At 49.4% G+C, this 13,428-nt stretch overlaps 1 protein-coding gene and 1 pseudogene across 1 annotated transcript; both read left to right on the top strand.

Annotated features, from left to right (window-relative positions):
- The first annotated feature begins 1,938 nt into the window (after positions 1 to 1,938).
- LOC136499509 (trimethyltridecatetraene synthase-like) lies at positions 1,939 to 2,310 on the top strand. The gene has a single exon (XM_066495136.1). The coding sequence runs from the start codon at positions 1,939 to 1,941 to the stop codon at positions 2,308 to 2,310; it is 372 nt and encodes a 123-aa protein (XP_066351233.1).
- Positions 2,311 to 2,322: 12 nt separating this feature from the next.
- Positions 2,323 to 12,987, top strand: LOC136499508 (trimethyltridecatetraene synthase-like; annotated as a pseudogene).
- The last annotated feature ends 441 nt before the right edge of the window (positions 12,988 to 13,428 follow it).

Raw genomic sequence — 13,428 nt, 5'->3', positions numbered from 1 at the left:
TACCAATATGTGTGCTCTGTAAGCGTCTGCGTCTGTACATGCATCCTGATCTCACAGCATTTTTTGTTGTTGTTGAGAATTTCGGTTGGAAGAAGCTTTTTCACGTCACATCCTCACTGGAATCGATCAACTTCAAGCTAAGCGGAAGTTTCTGAAGTTGGTTTGTATAGGTGCAAATCTATACGTACACCCAACAATGATTCACCACATGGATGGTTCCATCAGACTTGGCAAGTTGGCATGCATTTGGTCTTTGTGGACAATAGTTGTGAACAGCCGGTTTCCTGAATGTTTGTGGACTCTGGTTCACCAGGGACGGCCACGGTGGCTGGGATATTTTTGCTTGCGAGGACTCTTGCCACCAATATTTCATATGTGGTATATATTTCTGCTTGCTTGACGACTCTGTTTAGTTAAGTTTTGAGCCGTGAAAAAACTACTGTCAAATGTAAGCTAAAAAAAAGCTAATATAAAGTATATGTTGTTGAAAAATTGTAAGTTGTTTGGTTCAAACATACCTTCTCCCTACTAGCTGTCTTGAAATACCCGTAAAACGACATCTCTTCCAACGCATTTACAAAAGCTGAAAGCGGGTCTACAATGCTGCAAAAATTATACTCCCTCCGTCCCAAAATATCAATACAGGAACCCAGGCTCAAAGCAAAAGATGTTACTGCCCCTCAGATTTGCCATATTGCTCCGCTTCCACATCACACCTCTCCACCTTGCCGCACTCGTATCTTCGCTCCTCCTTAGTCTTGTGCATAACTGCAGGTGTCGGGGAACTTGGGCCCGTACGCCTACACTAGAGCAGCACGCGTCCGGCGCGGGCTGGCATGGCCTCCGCCGCGTGCCTCTCAGGAACCCTGCCTTGCCCCTCCGAGATGAGCGTGTCTAGATCTCGACCATGCATGGCTGCGCGGGCGAGTGGGCCGGAGGGTGCCCTGTGTGGGTCGAGGATGGTGGTGGAGAAGAGAGAGGTGCACGCGGGGTTGCCGGTGGTGGAGTGCGGCGCACACGAAAGTCAAGGCCGGCAGAGGAGAAGAGAGTCGCGCACGAGGGGGTCAAGGCCGGTGGTGGAGAAGAGGGAGGATGGCATCCACCGTCCTCCCGCCGGCGAGGTTGAGATGGTGGCGCACGCAGGGTGGCAGTGCCGACGAATGCCGGCGAAGGGTGGGGGTGACGGGTGTTGATGGTACTGTGGTCGAATGGTGGAGGTGAATGCCGAGCAGGGGAGAAGGGATAAAGTTATTTTTCTTAAGACCCACAGCTCCAGCGACTCTCTTTTTGGGACAACATCCAAACGCTACAATGGCGAGCCCCTCCCTCGCCCACCTCGACCACTGCCTAAGCCGTCGGCGACCTCATCGGTGACCTCCCTGCCCGCCGCCCACCCCTGCCGGATGAACCCACCCTTCCCTAATCCCAATCCAAGAGCTCATCGGCGACTCCTTGCCCCCGCCGCCGGCACTGCCCATCCACATGTCCTCCGTTGCCTGCTCGGCGATGCTGCCACCTCCTCACTCATCACTCTCAACCCACCAGCACCACATGGCCGCACGTCGCCTCTGGGCCCCTCCTTCTAAGCCCGCTGGCCATGGATGGTTACAAAAGTGAAACCCTAACTGTCACCGTCTCGTTCATCGCCCCGGCCATGGCGACCTCGCCATTGGCTGTTACACCCACTGTCCCCGCCCCCGCCCCCGCCCCCTTGTTCCCTAGTATCAGGGACGTCTGCGCCGCTAGTTTTATCAGCGCACGCACGCCCGATAAGATTTGGGTGTACGGATCGAACCCACCACACACTTGCTTCGCTTGGCCCCACAAGGGAACACAATCTCATTATTAGTACACAACCAGTTGTTGCCACATCCAGTCTTCTTCGGTTCTTATTAGTACACAACCACCTAGTAGCTCCAGAGGTTTGAGTAGACAGTAATGGAGGTACCGGTACCACCACGAACGTCGTCCTCCCTCGCGACGACGATCCTACTGGCCACCGCGCTCTTCCTCGTGACGACGACCATTCTCCGCCGTTGTGGCCACCAGCACCGACAAGCTCGCAAGCACAACATCCCGCTGGGTCCTCGGCTGTGGCCGGTGATCAGCAACCTGAACCTCCTAGGCACCCTACCACACCGCACCATCCACGAGCTCTCGGCGCGGTATGGTGCGCTCATGTCCCTTCGCTTCGGCGCCTTCCCAGCCGTCGTCAGCTCCTCCGTCGAGGTGGCTGAGGTCCTCTTCATGACACAGGACCTGGCGTACCTCGATCGGCCCTGCATGGCCTGCGGCAAGTACACCGTGTAAAACTACTCTGGCATGCTGTGGTCGCACCATGGCCCGTACTGGTGGCAGATACACAAGCTGTGGATCATGGAGCTTCTCAGCGCGCGGCAGCTCTGGCTGACGGAGCGCGTCCGCGCCGAGGAGGTGCGCACCATGCTGCGCGACCTGCACCCGACGACCACGGCCACGACGGCGTCGACGTCCTCGCCGTCCTCCACCGGCCACGCTCGAGAAATTGACTTTGAAGAGAAGCGGGTGTATGCGCCCACTCCGATGATTCATGAGCCAATTTTCTCACTACCTGCTGTCGCTGCACCAACAGTGCAAGATACTGTAGTGCTAGCACCTGTTGTTATTCTGCCTGTGGCAACAATGAATGACGATGATGAACCTGTTCTTCAGGATCCTATAGAACCTATTGTCACACATGAGGGGGAGCAATAATAGCCTCAAATAGAAGATGTGCCAAATGTGGAGGCCCCTAGAAGGTCTCAAAGAGTTAGAAAATCGGCTATTCCTACTGACTATGAAGTATACAATACTGAGGAATTTCAAATGAAGGATGATCCCACCTTATTTGAAGAAGCCATGAGAAGTGATCATTCATCAAAGTGTTTTGAGGCCATGGAAGATGAAATGAAATCAATGAATGCCAATAAAGTTTGGGACTTGGAAATAATTTCTAAAGGAGCTAAAATAGTAGGCTGTAAATGGGTCTACAAAACTAAACTTGACTCTCAAGGGAATATAGAGAGATATAAAGCGCGACTTATGGCAAAAGGCTTTATGCAAAGAGAAGGGATTGATTACAATGAGGCCTTTTCTCCAGTCTCATGTAAAGATTCCTTCAGAATAATAATGGCATTAGTGACACATTATGATTTAGAATTACATCAGATGGATGTAAAGACAACATTTCTCAATGGGGACTTGGAGAAAAATGTTTACGTGGCACAACCAAAAGGTTTTGTCATGGAAGGAAAAGAACGAATGGGATGCCGCCTAAAGAAATCCATTTATGGATTAAAACAAGCTTCAAGACAGTGGTACTTGAAGGTTGATTAGACAATAAGGAATTTTGGGTTTAAAGAGAATGTTGAGGACAGTTGTGTCTATGCAAAGTTTAAAAATAGGAAGTTTATCTTCTTTGTCCTGTATGTGGACGATATCTTACTTGCTAGTAGTGATGTCAGTCTACTACTGGAGACAAAGAAGTTTTTGTCCTCAAAGTTTGATATGAAAGATCTTGGTGAAGCCTCGTTCATTCTAGAGATCGAGATTCACCGAGATAGAAATAAAGGGATATTAGTACTATCACAAAAGGCATACATAGAAAGAATCCTAAAGAAATTTAGTATGCACAAATGTAGTCCCTCACCTACTCCTATAGTCAAGGGCGATAGATATGGGGATTTTCAATGCCCCAGGAATCAGTGTGAGATCGATCAAATGAAAACGGTTTCATATGCTTCAGTTGTCGGAAGCTTGTAATATGCTTAAGTATGTACGCGTCCTGACTTGGCATTTGTTACCGGGTTACTTGGTAGATTCTAGAGCAATCCTAGAACAGAACACTGGAAATTAGTAAAAAAAGTCTTGCGATATTTGCAAGGAACGAAAGGCCTCATGATGATGTATAGAAGATCTAATTCACTCCATATAGTGGGATATTCAGATTCTAATTATGCGGGAGATGATAGAAAATCCACGTCTGGATATGTATTCACTCTCACAGTGGGAGCTATTTCATGGAAAAGCTCAAAGCAAACCTATGGGGGTATGACCCCCAGTATACACAAGACAAGACATGGGCCACACCATTAGAGGTGGCTAGCGCACAAGATTATGACGTGCACGGCGCTGCTCGGTGTGCATCGCAAGATATTGTATAGTACCAAATAGGCTACTTTCCTTGTAACCCTACCCCTCCAGATTATATAAGGAGAGGTAGGGGTCCCCTAGCGGATGGGCTACATCAAGATACATATATCTACACAATGATCGATACATCTCAATGCAATACATCAGAACACAGGATGTAGGTATTACGTCATACTGACGGTCGAACCTGTCTAAATCTTGTGTCTTGGTGCTTGTATTACCATCTCGCTCCTGATCTCGCTCACCTCTATGACAAATCTATCATCATGGGATACCCCTCGGTGGACCGCCGAGCATCTTTTGTCGACAGTTGGAGCGCCAGGTAGGGGTGTGCGCTTGATCCATGGTGAGCCATATGGACCTCAAATCAACAGCGCGTTCTCATCATCAATCTCTTGGAGATCCATGCCGGTCCACGACAACGATTCATCACTAGCTACATCAGCCCCCGCGACTGCAGATCCGATCTCAGAACCACTTCCGAGGTCGCCTTCATCAACAACTCATCGCCCGCTTCCTCGCTACCAGAGGAGGCAGATCAACAACAACGATCTGATCACATCCATCGATCAGATCTATTGGAGGCTGCTCAAAAAACTCCAGGGGTTACGGCCCTACCCTTCAGGTTCGCCAACGTCGCCGCCGCTTACCAACATGCCCAAAGGGGCAAATTCATCAACCAGGTTGAAGACGTCCATCCTCTCGCTGACCAGATAGCGTCATATGCCGTCCACCAGACTTTCTGTCTAAAGCTAAGTCACGCTTTAATATTTTTCTAAATATTCTCCACTCTCCATATATCGCCGCAATGTTTCTCCAAACTGTTTTCTCCATGTTTGATCTCCAAACGATTTTCCGAACCCCCCGAACAGTCCTGTTGATGCTCGCACGCCTTCAGAGATGGCCCTGTCTCCGGCTCCTCCCTACACGTGCACGAGCATCTGCCCTCTGCGTTATGGGTGGTCAGCAGCAGCTTCTTAGTGACTCTTGTTCCTCCAACACGTGCACGGGCTCCGCGCTCCGTGTTATGGTTAATAGGCTAGCTAGGGCTAGAGACTCAGCTACACACTAACTGTTCGGGCGGTTTATATTAAATACATCTTCGCTCCAACTGATCGCCAAGCTACATACGCTATTTTTTCTCTAGAGTTCATATATCTTTACATCATGTACTACTCGTTCTACATGTTTGTATTGCAGGATCATCGTCCAGGTGATCGGATCACCTGGTGCTCGGGCTTCTCCACCGATCAACTGGTCGGACCGCTTGGTTCATGGACTCTATCGCCGACCAGTTGATTGGATTGTTCGCCGGTCGCTTCTACTCAATGCTCACTTTGCCACCGACCAGTTGACCAGACTGTTCGTCGCTCATGCTTCATCGTCAGCTACGCCGAGGACTCCTCGGCGCTCGGTTTCTTTGTGCTCAAGGAGTAAGTGGGCACACTTCACCGCACGGACATCGCCAGCTACACCGGGGACTCCTCAGTCCTCAGACCTCGCCAGCTACGCCGGGGACTCCTTAGTCCTCGGACCTCGCTAGCTTCGCCTGGGACTCCTCGATGCTCGAACATCACCGCCTACGCTGGGGACTCCTCGATGCTCGGTCATCGCCAGCGGCACCGGGGACTCCTCGCTCCTCGGTGCTCGGACATCGCTAGCTTCGCTGGGGACTCCTTGGTGCTCGGACATCGCTGCCTACGCCGGGGACTCCTCGGTGGTCGATCATCGCCAGCGATGCCGGGGACTCCTCGCTCCTCAGTGCTCGGACATTGCCAGCGATGCCGAGGACTCCTCGCTCCTCGGTGCTCGAACATCACTAGCGATGCCAGGGACTCCTCGCTCCTCGGTGCTCGGTCATCGCCAGCGACGCCGGGGACTCCTTGCTCCTCGGTGCTCAGTCATCGCCAGCAGCGCCGAGGACTCCTCGCTCCTCGGCGCTCGGACATCACCAGCTTCGTCGGGGACTCCTTGGTGCTCGGACATCGCCGTCTATGTTGGGGACTCCTCGGTGCTCGGTCATCGCCAGTGACGCTAGGGACTCCTCGCTCCTCGGTGCTCGAACATCGCCAGCGATGCCGAGGACTCCTCGCTCCTCGGTGCTCGAACATCACCAGTGACACCGGGGACTCCTCGCTCCTCGGTGCTCGATCATTGCCAGCGATGCTGGGGACTCCTTGTTCCTCGGTGCTCGGTCATCGCCAGCGACGCCGGGGACTCCTCGCTCCTTGGTGCTCGGTCATCACCAGCGATGCTAGGGACTCCTCGCTCCTCGGTGCTCGGACATCGCCAGCGACGCCGGGGACTCCCCGCTCCTCGATGCTTGGTCATCGCCAGCGACACCGGGGACTCCTCGCTCCTTGGTGCTCGGTCATCGCAAGTGACGCTGGGGACTCCTCGCTCCTCGGTGTTCGGTCATCGCCAACGACACCGGGGACTCCTCGCTCCTCGATGCTCAGACATCACTAGCGACACCGAGGACTCCTCTCTCCTCAGTGCTCGGTCATCGCTAGCAACGCCAGGGACTCCTCGCTCCTTGGTGCTCGGTCATCGCCACCGACATCGGGGACTCTCTGTTCCTTAGTGCTCGGTCATCGCTAGCGACGCCGGGGACTCCTCGCTCCTCGGTGCTCGGACATCACCAACGACGCTGGGGACTCCTCGCTCCTCGGTGCTCCCTTGGTGGTCGGATCTTGCTACGTCTTGTCGGTGTGCTATCAAGCTGCTCCATGTTGTTTCGGATTAGGGTGCTGATCTTGGGCAGCACGTCTGGGGTCTTGATACGTGCATGTCAGACGACGTTAGCAAGCTTTTAGACTTCTTTTTCTTTGACCCTGCTACAAGATTCATTCTTCATCTTCCAGCAGGCTCAGGGACTAAGTGGGCACACTTCACCTTGTGGTGAATGTGCTTGTTCTCATCTCGTGGCTACGCCCGACGACTGGCTGCCTGCTCGACTGGTCTTCTACTTTCTGACCCTGGCATCATGTGACTACGTCACCTACTGTCAGGCTCGGGGACTAGCTATGGGGGTATGGTCCCTGGTATACACAAGACAAGACATGGGCCTAACCATCAGAGGTGGCCCAGCCCACAAGATCATGGCATGCATGGCGCTGCTCGACGTGCATCGCAAGATATTGTATAGTACCAAATAGGCTACTTTCCTTGTAACCCTACCCCTCTAGACTATATAAGGAGAGGTAGGGGCCCCCTAGCGGACGGGCTACATCAAGATACATACATCTACACAATGATCGATACATCTCAATGCAATACATCAGAACACAGGATATAGGTATTACGTCATACTGATGGCCGAATCTGTCTAAATCTTATGTCTTGGTGCTTGTATTACCATCTTCCTCCTGATCTCGCTCACCTCTACGACAAATCTAGCATCGTGGGATACCCCTCGGTGGACTGCCGAGCATCTTTTGTTGACAAAACCATCACTATATCGTCCATAATGTATGCCGAGTTTGTAGCGTATTATGAGGCAACAGGACATGTGAACTGGCTAAAGAAGTTCATACCCAGTTTGAAGGTGGTTGACGACATCTATAGACCACTTAAGTTATACTGCGATAATAATCTGACAGTACAGTATGCTCACAACAATAAGTCAAGTGGTGCTACCAAACACATTGACATAAAGTATTATGTTGTGAAAGATAAAGTCTGGGATCATGTCATAAGTCTTGAGCATATAAGTACCGAAAAGATGCTCGCGGATCCGCTTACAAAAGGCTTACCACCCAATGTGTTCAGAGAATATGTAGCCAGCATGGGTTTAAGGGAAAGCCTATAATTCCTGGACAAAAGAAGGCCCAAAGTTAAGTATCTATTTCAGAACAGAGTAGTGTGTTGTAGCTGTTAAATGTATCGGCAATTGATCGTGATGATGAAACATGCTCTCTGCGCTAATATGTAATGAAATGAACAGAAGTAAATGATATGAAATTGAAAGATGGTAGGAGATCAAGGGAGAGATTGTTACATTGATCTCTAATCCCAAACTAGGCCCAACGGCCTAGTTGGGCCTTTGATCCGCGCCTTGATTGCGGGTGCCCAGCCCACTATGGCTAGAGGGCCCCTATCACACTGCGCAATAAATACAGGTGGGGGCCAGTGGCTCAAGTCATGAGGTTCACCTGAGCCGAGCTCCCCACCAACAAACCCTAACCCCGATCTAGTGTGGCAGAACCTCCTAAGTTATAGGGCCCATAAGCACCTGTCACTGTCCGATGACCTTTGACATTTATGCATATGTTTCCATTAACTTAAAAAGACTGTCGGGTGTCCTCGGGGAACCCCGAATCATCCATGATTTCTGAGCAGGATCACATTACAGAGTCATTGCAGTATTACAACATTTATTCAAATATATACATCAGAGTAAAAATAGCGGAAGTCTTACAATAACATAATTTACAAAACAGTAGTTTCAAACCTCGCAACTAGGTTCGATGTTTATTACAAAATGAAATAGTGGAGTGGCATTATAATATAATACAAAACACACAATGAAACTGCCCTGCCCAAGGGCCACACATTTACTTCTCATCGTTAGAATGAACGATAGTCATGCAGCACGATCCAAAATAGATCTGCTCATGAGGCTCACCTGCAACAAGGGGTCAACGAACCCTGAGTACAAAAGTACTCAACAAGACTTAACCAAAATAAAACAGATAGAACTCAGGAATGCCGGCTCATGGGATTCATGGTATGGCTTTAACAATAATCAAAGTTCTTTTGCGTAAAAGCTCTTTAACGAAATTCTTTAATTCAAAGGTAAAACTTTATAAGTACCACATATGAATCTGCCATGATCCGTAATGAGATCATGAACTTCATATCAACCTCTTTCGCAAACCTTTCTCAAGTTCCAGTTATTAATACTACGATGATGAACAGTGAGTTGAGTCTCCATAACCGAGGAGCAACGACGATTCGAACCGATTAAACCCAGCTGGGAATTTTAGACCACACGACATATGCAGGTCCCTGACCTACATATACCAACCTACCCTCGGATCCTCTAAAACAAGAACGGGTCCGCGCCAATCGAGAATACAGTACTCCACCAATCCAGCCCATTGCTACGAGGGTACACGCTATTCTCGCCATCTCTCCACTCCCAGTGCGTGAGTAGCCATTCTCATAATAGAATAGCCGAGTAAAGGCTTACTGGAGTATGTGGTTAGTACTACAAATTCTCACCTCATGCAATTCAACAACGGACGTGCCTTAATCGACACAGGCGAAAAAGAACCCACTCACAAGACCTCCATGTCTTGTGGCTCACACACACCGAGTCCGCCCGGTCTAGATTTATTACTCCAGATTCCCATATCACATGATAACATAAGTAACCAAGGTTCCATTAGAAACTTGCATGTGACAGTTAATCACTTGACTTCATCGTTCTACGCATAGCTAAGCAAAACTAGGCATATACGAATTTAAAACTGGTAATATGGTAAATATGGAATAACAAGGTTGGTAATGCACCAATTAGGCTCTTACTTAACTCCTAATCACTTAATGCAGTAACAGAAAGCAAAAGCGAAATTAATTTGTAAAACACAAGGTAGGGTTGTATGCATCCGGGGCTTGCCTTCGTTGACGGAAAAGTCCGGTTCCTACGATGTTTCACAAGTATTCAATCCAACCTCAACAGACGGATTAACCTCCTCAACAACTTGATTAACTACCACGTGTTCACCTTCGTTCACTACACGTAATAACAATGCCATGTTTAACATGATGCGGAATACGAAACATGATGCTCAATGATGGATGTAAAATTTAACAATTTGAATACAACTTTCCTCCATGGTACAGTTGCAAGTTAAACAACTAAATCTTTTTCGTAACACATACATTAATTGCCAAGGATCATTATCAACTAATGACCCAAGGTCATCACTCAATCCAAGATTTCCAACAAAATCTAAATCATTAAATGTTACTATTTGCTTTTATGAATTAATTATTTAATTCAAAATTATGAAATAAATCAACTTATTCTAATTGAGCTCAAAATTTTAGTAAATGTTCATTACATGATAAGTAAGTGGCAAAACAAATTTCATAATTTTTGGACAATTAAATAAGCCTAGAAAAATCATGGAAATCCATTTATTAATAAATTGAGCAATTTTTATCACATTCAAAAGTGCTGAAAAACAATATTTCATATTTTTCTTAAATAATATACATCACATAGAGGTCACACAAAAATTTTCATAATTTTTAGAGCTCTAAATAAATCTATACAAAAATAACAAAAACAGATACTATTCATTCATTGCTGAAAAATAGAAAAATCCATTTGAACGCTGAGTCGCTGACAACGGGTCCCACCTGTCATCCCTAACCTCGCGCGTTTGACCACGACGGCGACGGCGCTGACCGACGTAAACTCGTCGACAGTGAGTCCAACGGCGATGGCCAAAGTACCAAAACGATCACCAAGACTAGGCGCATCGATTGACGTCCCTATCAGCACTGATTACGGCCCTATACTAGCTCGATGTCGGCCATGGCGGACGCGGTGGCACGGCAATGCTACGCTGGTGGCGTGCAACCGGTAGAGCTCAAACAAAGGATCCAGGAAGCACCAGTGGCTCACCCCGAACGCGTTGAAGCAAGGAGCGAGATCGGAGAAGCAACGGAGAAGCTTGACGACGATCACGGTGATCACGGCGGAGCAAAGATCGTCGGTGAGGAAGAACCGGCAACTGCAGTGGTCAAAATGAGCAACCAACTATGGATTAAGTACCAAAGCATCGAAACGAAACGGAATCAACCAAAACCAGGGACGGAGATGCACCGTGGAGCTCTGGCCGCGGAGAATCGTGCTCGGCAGAGGAGTTGCCGGCCGCGAGGAAGAAGACGATGCAACTCGAGTTCCCGACGAAGACAAGCCGAATTGGTGGGTCGGCTGGATGTGCAAGGAGTAAGCGAAGCTGGAACTAGCTTATCAGCGACGGTGGAGCACAACAACGACGGCGCGGGCTCGCCGGAGATGAGCAAGGCGACGGGAAAAACAGAGTAAGAAGAAAGGGCAAAAACGACGGCGGCTCAGGCTATAAAGGGGGCTAAGAAGCTCGAAGAAGCTGCGCTGTGGCCTTCACCGCGCCAGCGCGACGCCAAAACGGCCACGACCGCGCCTGGAACGCCGAAGAAGGAAACGCCAGCAATGTAGCTTCGGCGGTGGACACTGTTCACCAAAATTACAAGTTTGCCATTCGCCAAAATTCACAAATTACTCTCAAATTTTCATAACAACTCAAAAATCTCCAAAAACAAAAGTTGTTGAAAATCAAAAGTTCTATAACTTTGCTTTAATAATCAACTCCTAATTTGGTCTAGATTTTGAAATGAACTTTTGGAATTCAAATGGGGAAATTTAACGAATTACGCCTTTTTGAATTACTCCAAATTTTACTAAACAACTTGAAAAACTTCAAAAACAAACTTTGTATAACATGTCAAGCTCTACACTTTTGCTTTTGGGCTCAACCCCAAAATATGCTTAGATTTTGAAATGGATTTTTAGGGTAGGGTTTAAATATTGAAAATCAGGGTTTTCGGAATTTCAAATCAATACAAAGGTTTCAAACTTGATTCAAACAATACCAAGCAATACTTAACACATAAATATAAACTTGTTTTAGTGTGTGCATCTCAAAGTTTTCACCAAATGCCAAATGCTTTGTAATACATATGATGATATGTCAGGTTTTAGTATTTAAACACCCGAGGTGTTACATCTAGTGAGGGGCGCAGCCAGTGATGGGAAGCACCTCCACCACTGCACTGCGCCGCCATCGGTCTTCACCGCCGGTCGCCATCGCCCATCACCATCACCGTCTTCACCGACCGTCGCTGCCCTCGCGCAGACACCGACACAACGACCATGGCCGACACCGCTGGATCAAAGCCCTATGATGGTCGGTAACCTAGCACTACTCCTCCCTCTAATCTCTGTCTAGTAGACGTACTAGGACATGTTATCCATTTATAAGAGAACTCGCTAGATTTATGCTTAGAGATCCTCTCCTTTAGGTCTAACAGGTTGACCTGCTGCTGCATCTCGCCGACGACCCATGCCTCGAGGTCCCCCTCGACCGCGACGGTGTGAAGGCATCCGTTCTGGAGCTCATCACCGGCGGCACGGACACCTCGTCGGTGACTGTGGAGTGGGCCATGTCTGAGCTCCTATGGAAGCCCGACGTCCGGGCAAAGGTGACCGATGAGCTGGACCTCGTTGTGGTCCGCGACCGCCTGGTCGGCGAGGGAGACATAGCCGACCTGCCGTACCTGGATGCCGTCGTGAAGGAGACGATGCGGCTGCACCCGGTTGTGCCGCTCCTGATCCCGTGGGTGTCGCACGAGCACACGACGGTGGCCGGCTACGATGTCGTGCCAGGCACGCGCGTGCTCGTCAACGTCTAGGCCATCGGCCGGGAGCCCGCCGTGTGGGGCGACGACGCCGGGGTGTTCCGGTCAGAGTGGTTCCTCGCCGGGAGCAAGCAGAGCAAGGTGGACGTCAAGGGCCAGGACCTGGAGCTGCTGCCGTTCGGTGCCGGCCGCCGGATGTGCCCCGCCCACGGCCTTGGGCTCAGGATGGTTCAGCTCGTGCTGGCGAACCTGGTGCATGACTACGCGTGGCGGCTCCCGGGCGGCATGGCGCCGGAGGAAGTGAGCATGGAAGAGAAGTTTGGGATCTCTCTGTCTCGCTTGCACCAGCTCCAGGCTATCCCTGAGCCCAGGCTTCCGGATCACATCTACTTCGGGCCGTGAACCGTGATTCGGTCGCTCTCAGCCTTGATGCTGCGTAAATGCATAATCTGGGTATTCGCTGGTTGGTTTCTAGACTGCTTTGGGCTGACTGGTGCTAGTTTGTTGTGAGAGAAAAACACTATTGACTAGTTGAATAAGCCTGATTAAAACCAACAAGCGAACATAGGTGAATATCCATGTATGGTGGTAATACGTAATGGTTTTATTTTATTGTGTGTGTACGTCACAGGTGGATATTTTTCTGTGTATTGATGATCAAATGGGACGACTGTTGGCCACACATGCATGTGTGTCGGTGTCAAAGTGTTCTTCGATCTTTGTGCTAGCGCCCGTCCATATATGTATGCATACAATATTAATACGGAAGGGCTAGCGACCGTACGTTCGGTCACACAGGCGTCTAAACGCTGCTTCCATATTCGAACGTATCTAGGGTGCAGC

This window comes from Miscanthus floridulus, chromosome 13 (genome assembly GCF_019320115.1).
Source record: "Miscanthus floridulus cultivar M001 chromosome 13, ASM1932011v1, whole genome shotgun sequence".
Classification (NCBI taxonomy): domain Eukaryota; kingdom Viridiplantae; phylum Streptophyta; class Magnoliopsida; order Poales; family Poaceae; genus Miscanthus; species Miscanthus floridulus.
Note: the sequence above shows the minus strand (reverse complement) of the source record. Positions and strands in the feature narration are given on the sequence as shown.